This window comes from Lagopus leucura, unplaced genomic scaffold, assembly GCF_019238085.1.
Source record: "Lagopus leucura isolate 7727_CA_CO unplaced genomic scaffold, USGS_WTPT01 Super-Scaffold_100022, whole genome shotgun sequence".
Classification (NCBI taxonomy): Eukaryota; Metazoa; Chordata; class Aves; order Galliformes; family Phasianidae; genus Lagopus; species Lagopus leucura.
The window spans coordinates 762664-781812 of record NW_024962275.1 but is presented as its reverse complement, the minus strand read 5'-3'; the positions used below and the strand labels follow the sequence as shown (position 1 = coordinate 781812).

The following is a 19149-nucleotide window of genomic DNA, read 5'->3' as shown; positions in this document are numbered from 1 at the left end:
CTCAGTGCAATTTTTGTTTCTTTCAAGGAAAGTACTTCTTAGGAAAAGCAGAGAAGAAAGTTGTGTTCTAAAGGAGAAGTTAAAAGGAGAAACCCAGAAAACTTCCTTTGAAAGGCAGAGACAGAAAAGGAGAAAATGGATTAAGATTCAAGGCGTGCAAGGATTTTCCTAATTTATCTTTATTTTTGATCAATTTGTGTTCATCATTAAAAAAGAAAAATGAGCAAATGTACACACGGAGCTCCTCCAGTACTCGTTATGATCTCCTAGCCATTTTGCAGTGCATACCAGAGAAACAGTTTGCAATGTCATCTTCATATGCACCCCAATGGCAGATGTAGCAAATCATTAAGGAGAAGTGGAAGAACAGCACTCAGAGAAGTAACAGCAGCTTCTCAGCAATGTTAGTGTATCGCATTATTTTACATGCAACTGTTTGACACGTTTATGTAGCCATTGTGGCACAAAACCTGGGGGAAAGGTCTCTGCCAGCAGGGCGCTCACCCCTGCTCCACACCTGGAGAGGTGCAAAGCAGCACGCGGGTGGCTATGGAAGATACCAACTGGCAGATGTTGAAAGTGGCATCACTGGGGAAGCAGAGAAGATGACAATATAATAGAAGAGCTACTGGATTAATATATCAGCGGGTTTTGCCCCTTAGACCTTGCAGTCAATCTCTGCTCATGTCAGTAGATGTCACTGCAGACAGTTAGCACGGAAATTTGAGAGCTGCTAGACACCCACAGGGAAAGATCTGCGCTGCACAGAAAAAATTGTTTTGCAAAGCTATTTAGACAGGAGGAGGAACATTTTATCTGGCAACTGAGAATTCTAATCAGGGAGCGGAGCTCTCTGTGTGCATCACAGCTGGAGTATTTTAAAAGCAACTGGCAGTGAAAAGCAATCCAAGCAATACAATCGCATCATTAAAAACAAGAGCGCACTAAATGTCACTTTCAGACACAAACGTGGGGAACACGAGTTTCAGCTCCAATTGCTCCAGACGCAGCCCCCAGTTCATGCTGAGACACGGCCAGGGTGGGCAGCGACAGCCCCCAGCCCGCACCCATTCCAGCCTCCCGTCAGCTGTCTGTGCACGCGCTGCTCCTCTGCCCTTACAGGCGCCAGAACTGCGAGCACAGCGTCCCCCTGCACCCAGCCCCAGCACAGCACAACAGGGCGGCTATGGGCCAGCCTCTGCATGGGAGGCCTCAACCCGGAGCAAAAGCCCGACTCCTTGCTGTGCCTTTGCCACTACTGCAATATGGAGCCCTGGTCAGCGTTGGGCCTGCTGGGAGCTCCCCATCTCACCGGAATTGCACTCCCAATTCTCTTTGTTCCCAGAAAAATGAAACTGCCTAAAAGCTCCAAGTGGGCGTTCTCTGGACCATTTATAACTCTTACACATCTTCAAACCAAGCATACCCAATCTTTTCACACACCTCCTTCCTTCCCCGCTACTTCAGCCACATGTTTTTTAGCACAGTGATGAGCACACCGTTCTGCATGAGAGTACCATCGATTCCCACAGCTGTGACAGTTCAGCCCTCGAGCCCCAAGGTTCAGCGGCTCTGGCTGATGCCATACAGTAAGCAGAGACCTTCCCAACTTCTCTTTGTTGATAAGCAAATCTGTCCTCAGCCTGGCACTGTGAACCGCCAGGTGCCCGTGAGCTGGGCTGCTCCGAATGCCTCCTGACCGCCGGCACTTGGTGCCCCAGCCCACAGCCTCACCGCGCCAACGGCTGGGCTGAGTTCAGTGGGTTGTTTAACATGGAAATCTTCCATAGAACCACACTGTCCTTACAATAAGGAAACTACTCTTTCCCTTTTATTTAGATGACACAATGTGTATCTCCGAGCCCTGGAAGCACCCAAAGGCACACAGAGAGAAAGGCACTCATAGGATGCCTTGCAGCACCACAAGGTTTCCAGAGCACTGCAACCAAAATGCAGGAAAACAAACCAAAATACCACAGAAAAAAAAAGAATAAAGGCAAAAGATGCCTTCCAGAAGAAGCAAGTCCTATTTTTTCTTTTTTTCCTTCAGTAGGAAATGCTTTTGCACTGAGGTTCCTCACAAGCAGCTGGGTGAGCTCTCGTGCCACAGATCCACCTGGTTCCGGCGCGCTGAAGCACTGCTGGATCACTTCAGGCTGTACACCGAGACAGATCTGGAACCTCCCAGAAATGGAGAACTGTCTTTCAGCTCCTGACACTTGATCTGTTAAAGACCACAGGCACATTTCAGTGCATCCCGACTCGGTCGATTCTTTTTATTGAGCAGCTGGCCTGAGAACTGTCAGCCTGATTTTCCTGACACTCTATTACTAAATCATGCCTGAGCCCCAGCCATTCTTTGCCTCAGAAGCTGGATCTCATCCCAGAATGATCTTTAAAAGTTTATTTTACCGATCAAAGCAAAATAAGAAAAACCTCCGTGTTTTACTATATTTAGTGTGCTATCCAGTAAGTGAGACTTTGGCAAGAGCAATGAAATGTAAAGCGCACTCCACATTCGTAAACTTTTGGATATTTGCTCTGGAGCACTGCCAGCAGTGTTAGAATTGCCAGGCAGAATTCAGATCACCGTTCCTCCCTTCTTTCACTCCAGTTCAGCAAGCAGGCCGCACTCCTTTCTCTAACGGCACAGCCTGGGGCTGACGGCTGCTCAGCACCTCTGGGTCAGAATGCTGCAGCCCCACAGCCCCTCTGCTTTGGAACATCAGCAGCCCACGGCAACGTGCCTGTCTGGAGGAAACACGTCCTTGTGCACCATGCCAGCCTTGTCCTGTTCTGCAACAACAGTGTGCACAGACTGTCCTCACCCAACCTAACTCCAGCATTTTCTTAATTAACATTATAAATTACATATGTTGTATCTTATTCTGCTCAACACCACACGCTTGGAAGCAGAGCAGAAAAGCAGATGCCATTCTACCAATTAAAATTGCTCCGTACAAATTAGAAGCCAAAGAGACTCCTTAGCTTGCATTTTCTGTCATTTTGCACAAACATACTTGGGTGACAAGGTTAAATCAAGCAAAGGAAATCCCTGGCACTTATCATCCACAGGCATTACTGATAAATTGTGCAGTGGGGGAATAAAGGATTACCTTCTGTATTTTTTCATTACACTTTTCTTTTGTTACAGAATACATAAATCCATTGTGGCACAATGTAATATGTATCATCGTGCTACACCTGTGGACGTTTCATAACGGCTGCCATGTCTGTGCAGTCAGGAATGATAAGTGAACCACCCGTGAATGTTAATGATAGTGATCATTCTGCGGTAACTTGGCTTTCCATCTTCTTTTACAGCCTGAGAGCTGGAGCCAGGGTGGCAAGGTTCAGGAGAGGAAAAAGAAAACAACAGGAGAGGCGATGGCTGCAGCAGGCGCTGCTGGGGGAGGCGGCAGCTCGGCACCAGCAGCGGCCTCTCCGTGGGTCTGGATGGTGCAAAAAAAGAAAGAAACACCTTTTTGAAGATGAAAGGCTTCTGGTCTGAATGAGAAGCAAACTTTTCCAAAAGCTGTCCTTCCAATTTGGTTTTTTTTCCTTTAAAATTCTGAATCAGAATTTAGAGCACTTAAAGCTTGCATGTTTGGCATGGCGGAAAGTGTCCAGGAATAATGATCTCAACTTGAGCAACATAGAGTCCAAGTCAAGTCTAAAACTACCAGCTGATGTAATGTGCTTAACTTAAGCTGGGAAATTTTGAAGATGAAGTACATAATGATGAACCAGAACGACCATGCCAGCCACAGGTTTAACTCTGAGCCTGAACGACTTTGCTGTTGTGGATCTAAGGATAAGCCTTGCATAGCCACATGCTTCTGAGTTTAATTGGCCGCATTCTGACACTACTATGGGCTAACATAAGACTCGTCAGCTTCCTCCAGTGCCTTCCTCGGGGAAAGCCAACCCTTCCCATTTGCTCTCCTGGAGCCTCACCCTCTTCACACCTATGTTAACTTTCTTTAATTAGCATCTTATGGATATTCTAAAATACATTTTGCTAACTACCTATACCACCCATGTGAAAGCCTATAAGAGGCTTTTTCTGTAAGCTAAGTTACAGGCTTTCACAGTACATTCAAAAGCTTTGAATTGAATTTGTAAATGTCTATGAAAGCCTGGTATTTTTAAAATGTTTCAAACCCTAATCTATCAGGTATAACAGTGGTACTGCTTTGAAAAAATATATAAAATAGTCCAAGCAATTTAAACATACCATTAAAACAGAAAAAGGCACTGCGGAGCAGAGGAACCGCATGCCAAATTCCATCTATGTGCCAACTGGCAGCTGAGTTACAACTCCTAGAAACACCATTAGATATTGTATGTCAAGTCGTGATAATAAAATTTCCAAGGAAAAAGCCCTAAATGGTAGCACAGATTTATTTTAAGCTACCTTCGTTCAAAGTCTTTCAGGTATTACTTCATCATCTCAAGGAGTCTGCATTTACATGAATGTGGTGCTTTGTTTGACTCCTTCTGACAAATCATATTCGACATCAAAGAGGATTGTTTGAGAATGCCATGTTTGACATTGGACAAAGTACTCCTTCCCACAACAGACATTTTCCAAAAGCATAACTCGCTAGACTAATGGGCAGTTAGGAGCCAGAACGACTGCCCTCCGTCTTCTCCTTGTGTAACTTTGCCAGAGTCCTTGGAACTTGCCAAATTCGGTCATGCCTGCTTAGCTTGCTCGACTGATTGTGCCAGAAAAGAAAATAAGACACAGATGTATTTGAGCTCTTTGAGATGCCAGTAAGAGAGACAGCTAATGGCTTCATTTCGACCCTCCCCTACCAGCTGGGCACAGGTGGGGGGATAATGAGGTCCCTCTCCCTAATCAAACTCAATTATTTACTACTCTATACAACCACAAAGACATTCACATTCAGCTCAGAATATAAATGCACCGGGGCTACTTCCAACCACTGATACTGGGTATTTATAACTAACTCAAGTGACTACGAGTTTGCCTTGGCAGGAGTTTAAGTGTATAAAGTTCTGCAAACTGTTTCTGCTCAAATATGTCCTGCTGAAACGAAGTTCCTGGTGAGGTTCCATAACTGTCAGCTCAGTGACTGCACAACATCTGAGAATATATCCAACATGCAGGATGGGTGAGATCTGAAATAAAACACCGTGCTTCATTAGGAAGCTTCTCAGAGGCATCAAGTTTTTGCAGCAGCGATTCAATATTAATAAACATTACAAGTCATATGCCTGACATAGCAGCAGCTGAAACGCTTCAGAATAGGGAGGGGAAAAAAAAGATGCAAAATATAAAAACGTAACTACACACACTGGTTTGATGAAAGAGAAGGAAAGCAGGAAGATGTAGAATTTAAATCCCTGTAACAACGAGATGGTCTGTACATTTAAACACGCAATAGTAACAATCTTTTGATCAAGTGATGATCAAGTAGTTCTCTATTCTAGGAGACACACTAAAAATTCTAACGTTATTCTGACTGTTAACTATGTACACGAGTACAAGCAATTCTGAGTTAACACGTGGGCACCAAAAATCTCTTAGAAAAATACCTCTACTTATGATGCAGGTAAGCTATTTCTAATCTGTAGGACATTCCAAGCCAGAGCACTGGGGACTCACGAGAGCATACATCATGTCAAAGATTTCTTTTGCAAGCTCTGTAGATGGACCTTAGCCCTGCCACCAGCACCACTCAGAGAACTGGATCCTTACGCAAACTGAATGCCCTGCCCCTCTATCAGCAAGGAAAGGATGTGAAATAAAAACAGCCTGAGGAAAGAAAAGGGTTATTTTCTAACTCTCAGGCAGTCTACTAAACAAGGCATATTCATATTAAATTTTCTTTTTCTTTGCTTCAGCGTTCACACATTTCACAGGTTGGAGTTACACCACATTCCAAAGCGCTATAGGTGTAACTCATGAGAGTTTTAAAAGCCCCGCAAGATTTGATTTTTCTGAGAATACCAAACCCTGGAGCTCTGCTATGGGCAGAAATAACGCTGCCCTCTCCTGATGAACTCCTTAGGACACTCTGAGCCTCTGAGAATTTCCCACTGCTCTGCCACAACCAGTACCATTCAGCCTAGGGTGGCTTCCGTTGTGCAGCTGCTGCAGGTCAGTCCCACGCATTTTTCTGGAACTACCCAATAAGCACCTCTTAATCTGCTGTGCTGTTTTTGTAACAGCTGCACAATACTGGAGGTTAAGAGGCAGCAGACATATTTGTGCATAAAGGAAAAGGGAGAAGCACATTTGTGCAGTTTTGCGCCTGCTTAAAAAAGACCTGTAAATATTAAAAAGGGAATTGAAAAACCTCCTGTTAAAATCAGCAAACAACTCTTTGTATTTCACTACAGTACTTCGCAAAACAGCAAATAAAAATATTACTTAAAGGATGACTTGTCAGAAAAAAATCAATAGCAATCAAATTCATGGCAGTAGCACTGACTCTGGAGAAAGGCATGCAGAAAGAGAGATTCCCTCTTTCCGATAAAACATCCAGCATTCCTCAGTCAGGTGGAAGAAATTAAACCCTGCAGTTCCACAGACAGAGGAGCCATTGCCCGCACAAACTGAAGGAGGACCTGCAATGTGAGTGTCAAGACTGCCCCAGCTCCTCCTTGCGTCAGCCTCCACACTGCTGCATCCAGTTCAGTAGGAATACGTTCACCTTGAATCAACTATTTGTAAATACTGTGGACAGAACATTTTCTTTTCCAGTGACACAGAGCAGTGGAAGCGCACTAGCACTTAGTGGAAGTGAATGAGCATTAGGGAGATACGTCCGGAATTTCTGCAGTTTTCTTTTCATTTGAATGTCTCTAAGAAACATTTTCATTTCAAGAGATACAAGCATTACAAACTTGTCCACTTAAGACGTGGCCGATGTTATCAGCGATCTGGTGAAATAACTACGGCCACCTGAGCTTAAGAACAGAGTGCAATGGTTGCCCGTTTCCCACACTGACCACACACAGAGCGGCTCACCCAGCCCCGCGCTCTCAGCCCACCACCACAGGCTCACCGCTCGGTGCTGCCTGCCCCGCTTTCCCGCCCGCCCTCTGCAGCACGCCTCCAGAGGGCCGCAGAGACACGGCAGCTCAGTCCTGCTACGTTCAGACGAAGGAAAATAGGGAAGAGAAAGGACGTGGAGGCGGTGGCAGGGTTCGCGCCCATACTCACATTCGGACAAAGAGCGACTGTTTTGCTGCCAGGCCAGGAGAGGAGTACTTTTCAACCAACGCCAGAGTGCTGAAGCCAAACTTGTGAATGGGCTCATTGGAATCCAAGGGGGGGAAATCTGTGTCAACCTCACCATCATCCTCAGCAATATGGAGGCAGTAGGCACTGACGTTCTCGCTGAAACAAAGCATAAAATGGGTTCGTTTGGGAGGGAAGCCACACGACCAGTTCAGTTCAGCAGATCAATGTCAGTCGATCTAGTGAGCACACACACTTCACACTGAAGGAATATCCTTAAAAGCCACTGACAGCACATAGGTACATATGCCCCAAGGTATTTTGGTACTGCAGAGTAAGGCAGCAAGTCTCACTTCAGCAGTGATAGAACTGCAAGCAGGAGCAACAGGGACTGAACTCCACTAAGGTCAGGAAGTGTTTCACGACTTCGCAAAGCTGGAGCTTCCCCACTTGTGAAAACATACTTATTTATACGGCTGTTAAACATTAGAATTAAAGACAAGCAGTGTCCCCCTATCTCACTCATATCAAGCAATTGCAAAAAGGATTATTGAACATGCCCTGGAAAAGTAGGGGGCACTCTCCAGATGGCGAGCAGTGCAGTAAACAAAAGCCAGGAAACAAACTGCAGGAAAAAGTAAAACCCTGTTCAACACAGTAACAGCAATAGTAGAAAAGCTGCCATTTCCAGATATCTACAGCTCCCAGTCACTAAGGACAGTTACAAATCAGTACAAACTAACAAGCAAGAGCCCAGTAACACTGCCAGTTTTAAACAGAAACATAATGAGGAAAAAATAAAGGAAAATACAAGCCTCTTTCCTTTCTACACACTGAATTCTACAGGAAAATAACAAAGTACGTACACAAAATACAGATTTATTACTAGGAACATCTGATTAACACCATCTCAAAAGTTAGTATTTAAATGTGAGTTGAAGGTAAGTATTCTCTTACAAATCTGCCAGCATTCAGGCATTTTGCATAGCATTAAAGTAGTGAATGTTCACGTGGCAATATGTTTCTAAACTCCACAGTTTAAATCTGGAGTTTTAATTGCATGATTGATGCTTACATTAATTAATTGCAAAGTGTATGCTAATTGTTTAATTGGTCGCTTGATCTATATAGATCATTTTTTGAATTAAATGAGTTGATTTACAAAGTTTATTGATTGGATGTGACAATGAATTATTTCGCTGACTACCTGATTTGCAATTTTCTCAATTAATTCACAAACCTTTGGTTGCAACTGTGCTTTATTGAGAGTGCTCAGTCCAGGTGATCTATCAGCACTTTGTCACGACTAAGACATTCATTACATAAAACAGATACCAATGATGCGTTACGATAATGTGTGCTGTACTTCTGCTTACAGAAAGGTAACCCAGCAACGTTTGTCACTTTGAATTTTGGAAGTCGTGCAATTCTATTAAAAAAACTTTTGTGATTCTCTGGACTGCTCTGAAGAACGAACGCTGCTGCAGAACTAATCTTTAACTTCAAGAGCACTTAAATGACTCCTTGTAAACTGATGAAAGTTGGCACTGGTGACAGAATTCATACAGAGGTAGGACTGCAACAAACAGAGGAAGCATACCCAGGTGGGAGATGGCGCGCTTCTCACTGCTCTGAGTCTTTTCAGGAACAAGAGGAAGCAGAAGAGGTTGTGAGTAACAGATGCAGCTGATGCTGCCTATGCTGTGAGAAGCACCTGGTGTGATTTTCAGGTCCTTCCCTGGTTCTACTTGGATTTCTACAAACTCCACATGCTCGTTCCATCCAGTCCAACACACCTTTGAAGCCATGAGACCCAGCCTGAACAGCCCCCTGCTGCCTGCCTTCCCACAGCTGTGAGCTGGGCCTTACACTGCTGATTTCCTAACCTGTTTGCTTGACAGAATTCTTTTCTGTGCATCCTGGTGTGCACTTAAAGCTCTGTATAAATCAAGCTAACATTTTCATTTGGTACTTGACCCATTTGCATAATTCTCATTAAATCCAAAACATACAGCCATGCAGTCAGCAAACGATGCTCACTGTAGCCTCAAAGTGATCCAAGTGCCAAAAAAGGTGGTGGTGAAACCAACTTATCTTCCACCAATTATACTGAAAATACATAATGTCTGTTACATCTCATAAATTTAGGGGGTCACAGATGCCTTCAAATATGGAGTGCATTCCTGAAAATTAACACAGATTGAATCACAACTTTGAGGTCTACTTATTCTGATGAGAATTCATCTAAAGTCAAATCAATCCTTGCTAAAAGACAGGGCAGTCAGAAATGCTCAACAAACAAACCAAAGATGGAAAAAATGATGAAGACAAGAAATAATTAACAGCTACATAAGAAAAGCTTCTTGGAAACTTGAGTCTCTACCCCTGTCTCTGAACATTTGTATCCAGATTCTCAATTACTGCTGCTGGACTGTCTTGAGGAACTCCTGACTGTTATTTTATTTTATTCTTTCCGTCCTGAGATTCGATTACATCAGACAGCCTCCTCGATGATGACCACTCTCTGACACATCATAACACCTTATCCTTCAAGGCAGACAGTGAAATCCATTTCCTCCCATTGCTGACTTTTGCTGGGGGCAATTACGTTTCATGTAATACCACTCACTGGCATTGTTCCACTTGAAGTATGCTGTAAAAACACATGCGTGTCCAACGATTGATATTAGCAGTATCTTAGTAATTAAAAAACAAACTAATCATGCACACGGGACACTACTGAATTTATGATATAATGAACAGAAATTATTAACAGCAAATGAAATAGCACCATCTGCAAATAATTGTATATTTCTTCTCCATCAAAAAAAAAAAAAAGAGAGACCAAACCGAAGAGCTTAACCTCCAAAACACCCCATATGTCCACTCAGAATTGCTAAGAGAAGTCCTATATCCAAGGCAACAATATCAGTGAAAGCGTTTTCAATAGAGGTTGCTTTCCTATCCTGTCCCTGCTTTCCAGTACCTGCTTCACGCACTCCTTATCCAGCGAACACGACGAGCTAACAGAGCCTGCTCAACAATCTTAGTTCTCCAGCACGACAAATCCAAACTAAAAAATTAGGGGCAGAGTTTACTGCAACAAAAAGGCGGTAAGCAACGATTATCAAAGATTCTTTATGAATCTAGAGAAGTCTTCAGTGAGAGGAAACAGAGGCAGAATGTGGGTACCTTCTCTCAAAACAAACAAAAGGAGGGATTTACAGAGGAGTTCTATGTTCCATTTGTCACTCCTGTGATCTCAGCCACTAAGAACAGTACTAAAAAATAGATGGGACATAGAACATGCCTCCATGATGCTAGAAGAGATAGGTTTTATATTACTTTTATATGGAACATTTTGAAATTACGATTCATTTATGGCACTGTGGTTTCATATGCTTATCACTATACAGTACCCGGTGGTTTAACTGAAAGAGAAATGGATATAGATGTATGTGTATTTCTCAAAGGGAAATACAAATGTGTAGGTGGTTTCTCCAAGATTTATCTACAAGAATATTGACATGAAAATTTATTTTGTTACGCAAAAATGCTGCAGAGGAGAAAATTAGAGATCAAGAGGTAGTAAAGAAAGAACATTACTTCAGTTTTGGTTCCCGTCCCTCACTTGTATATTGCCAGCATATTAGTCCAATCAGGTCATGCACCTTGGCATTTGCTATCGTCACAACTGTCATGGGCTGCAGTTTGTCTTGGTTTGCATGCAGTGGGAGGTAGACATCAATTTTTTTGGTTGCCGTGGTACCAACATGGCCCTGTTGAGAAAATACATTTCATTAGAATGTATAAAGAAAAAGTATGACACAGCTAGTGCAAAACCTGGTATGGATAGAGTTCTCCTCACTAATAAGATCAAAATACCCCACCATGACTTAAAATCGAAAGAAGTTCCAATGCTTAGGTTCTAATTCATTTACTGCTGTGTAATGGATCTGCACGAGCGACATCAAGGATTCGGCAAAGATTTCTATAGGATTTGTTGATTTCTATAAGAAGTCTGAACTTCACTGCAGGATTCCACGTTCCTACAGGAAATAAGAGAAAAAAGAAAACCACAGAAACTAACAGGCCTGTCTGCAGATACAAATGAATGAGATGTGAACCCACAGCTCCGAGGCACAAGCAGCCAAGAGCAGCAGCTGGGAGCACTGCAGGCATGGTGCCCACAGGTGGGACAGCAGCACAAGACCTGCTGCAAAGCACCACGAGCACGTGGCTAAGAACCAAACGATGCTTGGCCTCACTTTGCTCAGAGAACCGATCACACTTACAGTTGAAATCTTTTAAACAGACAAAAGATTGCACGTTCTGACACCCCTCTGGAAAAGCACCCCTGGTGTAACCGTATAGAGGCCTTCGGAGAGGAAAATATTATCAGAATTACACACTAGGAGTATTAACTAACAGAATAAAAGGATCCAATACAGTAAATCTACGATGAGAGTGTAAAACAGGGCGTTAAATGCCACGTGCTAATTTCAATATATTGTTATAAACCATTTGATCCCTCAGCGTGATTGTAAATTAGAGAAATAATAGGAATTTAAAGATTAGAGTTATTCATACTAGCACAGCTAAAAGTATTAATTAAATCCATTCAAACATAATTGTTGCTTTATTTTAATAAAGCATTTTGGTCGTGTGGCCACCTCCCCTTCCCAGATGGTTCAGGTACAGAAGAAATTGGGTTTACTCATTTAAAAGAAAACTTTAGCTTTGCCCATCTGCTGTGGAAGACACCGAGCCGCTACGTCACACCGTAGGTTTGGGCCAGCCCTGACAAGGACAAGTGTGGGGAGGCCGGCAGATGCCCAAGCGTGTGTGTGTGGGGGGGCTCTTCTCAATTTATATACAAACGGCATTTTCTTAAATTGATCAAATTAACCCCAGGTTGGGCAGAGCGGGCACTGCTGTCACAGCACACATCCAACCCAAACGCTTCCCCGCTGGGCACCCTGGCTCCTCCTTTGCCCTACACTGGGCTGCCTTTGTTTCTTTTTTTTACTTTTTAAAAATGAGCTTTTTTCAGTTCTTCCCCATCTCCAAGCTCCCCAGTCTCCCCAGCTTTTAGGCACCCGCTGCTCCCCACTCCCCCCACCGCCAGCAGCCTGGCTCTCGCTCACACCCAGCTGGCCGCCGAGGACTCACCGTGGGCAATTCGTAACAACTGGGATTCCAATCGCTCTGAGCACGGGGAGCAACACCAACACTGAATATTTCTATAAATTAAAAGTGCAATTGCCACGAGATTACAGAGGCTGAAGCCTGAGATTTAGAGGCTGATTAGACTTTCTATTAATAATGAGAACATTCGGTGTCACATTAGGTAAGAAAAATTAGCAAGGCCTATAAACACATGGGTCATGTCTTGGACTGATCAATCAGTAAGTCAAAGGGCTGGAAGGAAATCTCTATTACGGACGGATGTGTTTTATTACAGATTGATTATATTTGTTCTGAAATAGCCTTACAAGTCCAAAGCACCAGGTAACTATTCAAAGGACCGAACAAATCCATACTTAGCCTGATCCTGAAAAAAATCAATTGTGCAGAAAGTCCCACAGAGCTCAATTACCACCTGTGCCACGCTGCTCAGGTCCGGCTTGGCAGGCGGTGGGACTGAACGGAGGGCAGCGGGCGGCTGGACTCGGTGTTGAAGAATCAAAGATCTGGTCACAATGGATTTAACTTCTAACAACACGTGGGGTTTATACTGTGCTTATGGCCGCTTCCGGAGGAGGGACCATTCACAACCTGATGAAAGACACTCCTAGATGCATAATTACGTTTTTCTCCCAACTAAAAATGGTATTCCAATGTAAATGGCTGAGGAGACCCAGAAGATGAAGTGCGATTACCTATATTCAAAAAGGCAGCAGCAAACTTTATTAATAGATCCTGTATAAAATTCAATGGAAAATCTATTCAGGGCCAAGGGCCTTACTATTTGGAGTTTCCTTAATAGCTTCCAATAAATCTGGGAAGCATAAAGGGGCCGTTAAATTAACATTTTCCTGATCTGTCACCTGTGGCACAGTTAATTCGTCAAGAAATTCTTTTAGCTTGTCACTGGACACTGTATATTCTGACAAATGAAGTCTGGAATAAAATTGACAAAATATCTTGTTAATTTTCTAGGAAATCAGAAATCTGATTCCATTAAGCTTTTATTGTTAGCAACATTATATTCCATCAATTCTTTAAAGAAGCAAAGAGTAACTGAATACACACAAAACATACATAAATCACAGAAAATCCTCTATTTTCATTAATAGATTCTCTAATGACTACCTAGCACTTTCACTCTGACCTTATGGCCGTTCTAGCTTGCAGTATCCGTACCATCTTCAGCTCACCACTTCAAGCAGGAGCAATGTTTTACTGGCAGCCTCGTGGCACAGCAATTCCCGTGGACACACAGCCCCGAGACAAACGTGTGTGGGTGCCACTTCCCATTCCTGCTAACGCAGTGTGCACACAAACATTTCCCTTCACTCCCTGCCTGCAGAGCTCTCCACGCACCTCTTGCAACGCCAGGGCTCAGCACTTCCATCCTTGCTGCTGCTGGCCATGAGCTGCACACAGTTATGCCCATTATTTGCAATTCCTGAAAAGTATCATCTTCGGCATTCACAGATTTTTTCTTCTTTTTATAACATTAATTAGCAGATCAACGCATATTTTTGCACTTTGACAATTAAACATGAAAGCAGCAGCAGCTACAGTAAGCTTAGGAGAATTATGGTCATTAATAAATAAACTTCTGAGAGAAGATAATGGTAGTGGTATTTGTTGGGCTAATTAGAAGAAGCTAAGTGGCATCACAGCACATATGCAAGTTGCTGTTTCCAGACACGAGAGTGAAGAATATGATAGGTAACTCAAATAATGAATTTTAATAGGTTTTCTGCTTGTATTTGTAAGACGTAATGTTTAATTATATAAACAGTGGATACAGTTATAACAGGAAAACTGCAATGACCTTTGTTGGCTACCTACAGTTTTGGAAATCTCTGGCATTAAAAAATGTTCTGTAATCAAATATGCTTGAAACATAAACAGAATACTGAAAAAAAAGACACCATATCAATTCCTCAAACACAGGAAGTCTTTCTAAGACGTAAACTCCTGGTTACAGCCCCTGAGCAAACACAGACCTCTCTCCACACCAGGCGCCCTGCAGCCGAGCGGGTGGCTGTGAGCCCTGGTGTCGCTGCAGCCCGCGGGGAGACGCCCCTCACGAGGAAACTCATCCCCAGCGCGCTTCGAAGCGCCGCACGGCGGGCAGGTCATGGAAGCCAGAGAAAAGCCTGACTGCTGCGCCCTTCTCGCTGCTGGGCCGTTTTGCTGCACATCACAGCAGAAAATTAAAACAAAGTCCATAAACGTTTCCTACAGAAGAGTGATTAATTTTCAGCAATAATAATTTACTGCATCTTCTCGTGCGATGGAGTTCTGTGACTAAATGTTATATCACTTTAAGATGAGATGTTCTAATGATATAATGCAGAGATTTTACTGAATCATTATTTAGTGGGAGTCATAAAAACCTCCAAAAATTAATCTTTCATGCACATCCAGCTTATCCAAAGTTAGCATTTAATTAGATGGCCTTGGCACAAATGAGTTTACTACTTTATTTGCTCAATCAGTATATGTCTCTTCAGTAATTATAATTAATTCCAGTCATTGACTCACCTCCCAGCAAACAGTGCTGAACATTACACAAAATGGAAACAAATGCTTATGCTTTTACAAACGTAAAATTTCTTTTTGCTTTTAAACCAAGAGGAACATTCGTGCTTCAGGCGACAGGATGGGAAGTTTGCTTTACAGCCCTACACATCCCTTGCTCAAATACGTGTTTCAATAACAGAGGAAGAACACCAAGGGGAACAACGTTAATGTGAGTGAATATATTTCAAATACAACTAAAGGTTCTAAGAGATCAGAGCACAGATGCTTATGGCAATATAAAGGACTATATTTTTCAGAGATGACTAAGAAAATGTAGATTTTCAGTAACCTCTTAAAAAAACAGAACTATTTTAATTATTCCTTCATCCAAAATAAGTGGGAACAGAAAGTTCATCTAAAAAGCTGATTTATTATTATTTTTTAAAGCTTCAATGACCAGGTATCTCCAAAGCTTTCAGTAAGAACGTGGCCGAAACCCTTACGCTGCAGTGAGGCTGGCACCACCAGCATATGGCAGCAAAACAGGATGATGGATGCGCTTAGAAGCCCCAATATCCGAGAGCTGCACTACGTGGGAATGAAAGGGAGCTGCCGCTAGTAGATTTTGGTGCGGTCAGCGAAGCAGCATCTAACACAATACGATGGTTAATTATTTAAAACAGAGTCTGCACATTTCATTTGCAGAGAACACATTCAGCTGCAGACTGGAGCACTCCCAGCCTTAACACTGCGCCCGTACGAAAATACAGGGCACTTCCAGTCCTGTTACTCTGCAACGCAGCATACTGTGTGCTACTATGGGAAAATCGGAGTTCCATTTATTTCACCGGGTGGTTAACCATTATGGGTAATTTTCTTTACTATAGTAATCACACGATTACCTCTCTTTTTCTTAAGTCATTTATGGAGAATGCCACGACTGAGGCCAGCAGCACAGCACAGCCTGCGCAGCCACAGCAGTGCCCGCAGACTAGGAGCAGCCCTTCCAGGTCAGCCCTCCCTGAGGTGCAGCTCCCTCTCCTCCAAGCCCACACTGCAGCCTTCGCAGACAGCAATGTAAAATTCCATTAACGTGTTAAATACTTAATTTATCTTATTTGTGCTGCCACTATTCATAAAAATTTAACCCGGTAATTTCCTGTTATACAAAGCATAACAAAGCATGAATATTTAACTACGAGGTAAATAACACTTTTTTATTCTAAATTGTTGACTTCACTTAGCATGTCTGCTTTGTAGAGCATCGCACTATTTTTCAATTAAAGGTCCAGATGTTTCAAAGGCTCCAGTAGGCAGCAGCAGTTATGAGAAATGCTTTATCTGCATTGCAACGATCACTACAACATCAGCTCCAGGCTGCGTTCACATACTCATGTTTTATTCCAGCCCCCCTCCTAACGTACCGGTTAATTATACAACACACAGCTGAGAAACATAACCTCCAGAGCTGGACAGTTTCCTTCCATGCTTCTACCTGAACCATTTTTTATACCCACCTCAAAACTATGACTTACATATAAAATCATTTAATCAAATTTCCAAAATCACTGCCTGCTCCTTCTTGGCAATCACTCCCACAATTAATAAATCTATGCGAGTCTTGAGCAAGGAATAATACATATAATTCTTGTAACAGCATATTTCAATCATGTTAACAAGTATTCATTTACATGATTCACCTTAAATTAAAGTCGTTCTATTCAAATTGCTATGGATAAAATTTCTTGTTATTATGTGGTTGGTTTTTTTTTTTTCTCCTGACAAATCCCATTTGAAACAGAAGGAAAAAATCTATAGTCCCCTTTACAGCCCAGGCTTCAATTACTTTCACTGAGGTATCATTTTCAGGACAAATGGATCCAGTCCATCTTTAATCCTGCCACACTCAAGCGGCATTTTGCCAGGAAGGAAAGCAGCTCCCATGCAGCAGGTCAGCAGAACCCCTGCAGCACCACTGAAGTCAAACAGTGGAGCTGCCTTTCTCCCGAGCACTGAGCCAGCCAGGCCTTGGTAGCACCAACCTTCTGCTGAAGAATGGAAACATGTTTTCAGATTTATCAAAATACAATTGCTACGGCTCCAGCAGAAATGCATTCATTACCAGGAACTCCTTGGTTTCTGTGCACTGAAGAAAAGGAATGGCCTACTTTAGGAGAATTATTTACATTTTACTTGGCGATACGCTTTACAGTTTAATGCAGAGGAACAGGGATATTCTTTGTAATAACAAAATGCAGCAAAAACTTTTAATTAAAATCACACCATAAACATTATTTGTATGTTAAAGAATACGCCACGAGATGTTAATGAAGAGACGCTATTCAAAAGATAAATGTTTCTACAAATATTCAATGCTTAAACAGATCAGACTCTAATCCTATGCTTCTGTTGCACAAAGCAGACAGCTTAAGTTCCTTGAGGACATTTGCCAACCTTAGGTGGAACATTTTTAATACATCACCGTGTCACTTTTTAATGTGCCACAATCTATTAACCACATGGCAAACTAACAGGGATTTTTAAAATATGGCTTTTATAGCTTTGTGCTGGTGATTAATTAAATAAATAGCCAGCGTTTCACAAATCATCCCTCTAATTAGTCTAAAGCAGACACTTTGCATTCACCGGCATTATTGCCATCTGAAGCTCACAGAAGGGCAGTCGCGTTACGCCGAGCCCGGGCACTGCTGAGCGCGCCGTCGCCGCGTGGCCGGGCTGGCAGCACCGCAGCCCGAGGCAGAGGTACGACCGTCACAGGTGCTGCAGTCAGCTGGAACTTGACTCCAGCTGCTTGGAAAAGATGTTCTGTTTAATTATTCTCCCTCATCCTGAAGGAAGCGAGCGAGGTAACAAAGAAAACAGAGCTGTATCCGAAATTTGACCTGAAGTTGCAAAGTCGCACATCGCAGAAAAGGAACAAATATTTAGGGCAGATGCTAGAAAAAATGGCGAGCTAAAAGATAACAGTTTCTGTCAAAACATTTCAAAGTTGAGGCTGCAACTAATTACATCCAGCCCATTCCAAGAAATCAAGCCAGGCTTCGCATTAAAATGACTCAATTATTCTTAGAAAGAAAGAGAAAATCATCTGTAAAACAGCCGGAAATCTCCTTGCTTTTGCTGCGTCTAGTTAGAACATTTCTCCCCGCGCTCAAATTAAACTCTTCGTGGCTGATGTGCTCAAGCTTTACTACAGGCTCTTATCCAACTATTACCAACTAGGATTTTCTATTCTGGAAGGCTTTCCTATGCAAGTACGTAGAGCAGCATTTAATGACATTGCCACAATGGCTTTCTCCCCTCAATTTAAAATCCACTGCCGACACTGAAGATGACAAAGCAATGGGGCTACTCAGGAAGACGAGATCTCAGTTCCTCCATGAATTTCTCCTCAGCATCAGCACCGTGTGCACAGCAGACCTGATGGGTGCACGCAGCCCTGGGGCTGGCAGCAGAGCCCCAAGGCCGAACAGCAGGCACGGGGCTGTGGCACAGTGCACCCACCACAGGTCACCTCCTGCTTACTACAAGGGCAAGACATCACAAGACTAAGCAGCACAGCCTTCAGAAAATGATCTATGATAAACAGTCCTAGGGCTGGACTGCACCAAGAAGAATTACATTGAATGTGACTTGGTTACACGACTCTTCAGTGAGGTGGTACGTCCATTTAATCAAAACAAATCTAAGCAATCGCATTTCCAGCCATGCAGCCAAAGCATTTGCACTTCAAAGTTGATTAACAAAAGAGCGAACACTTCACTGCTCTGTGAAATAACACCATTTGCTCTCCTCGTGCAAAAAGCAGAAGCCCAATTCCTGCACCCTTTGGTCTGGGCTCTTCCCTGCTCCCAGAAGCAGGGAACACGGCAGCCCTGCACCCAGCGCCTGCTGCTGCTCCCTACCTCCATGTGCTTTCCTTACACTTTTCCCTGAATATGGAACAGATTTTTACTTCCTGCTCACAACAATTTTTTCTCTGTACTCACAAACTTAATAGCAGTGGCTACATTTATCTTTGAAAGATAAATGTAAAAAAGTAGTGTGCAAACTTTCCATATTCTTTCAAAACTCCCACAAGTCTCTTCCTGCTTTTTGTCCCCTGGAAAAGTATGGAGGAGAGCAAGGCTCATTATGTCCTCACGTGCAGCATGGCAAATCAGTTAAATTAAACCTCTATTTCACCTAACTTGTATGGAGTGCAAATAACA

At 42.9% G+C, this 19149-nt stretch overlaps 1 protein-coding gene across 5 annotated transcripts in view; it reads right to left on the bottom strand.

Moving 5' to 3' along the window:
* Positions 1–19149, bottom strand: part of MAPKAP1 (MAPK associated protein 1) — an 82453-nt gene that overhangs the window by 37511 nt on the left and 25793 nt on the right. For all 5 annotated transcript variants that reach the window (XM_042878794.1, XM_042878798.1, XM_042878799.1 and 2 more), the window contains exons 5-6: positions 10823–10995; positions 7199–7375 (exon numbers count right to left, since the gene is read on the bottom strand). In XM_042878794.1, coding sequence (XP_042734728.1) covers positions 7199–7375; positions 10823–10995 — 350 coding nt within the window. The remainder of the gene's footprint in view (positions 1–7198; positions 7376–10822; positions 10996–19149) is intronic.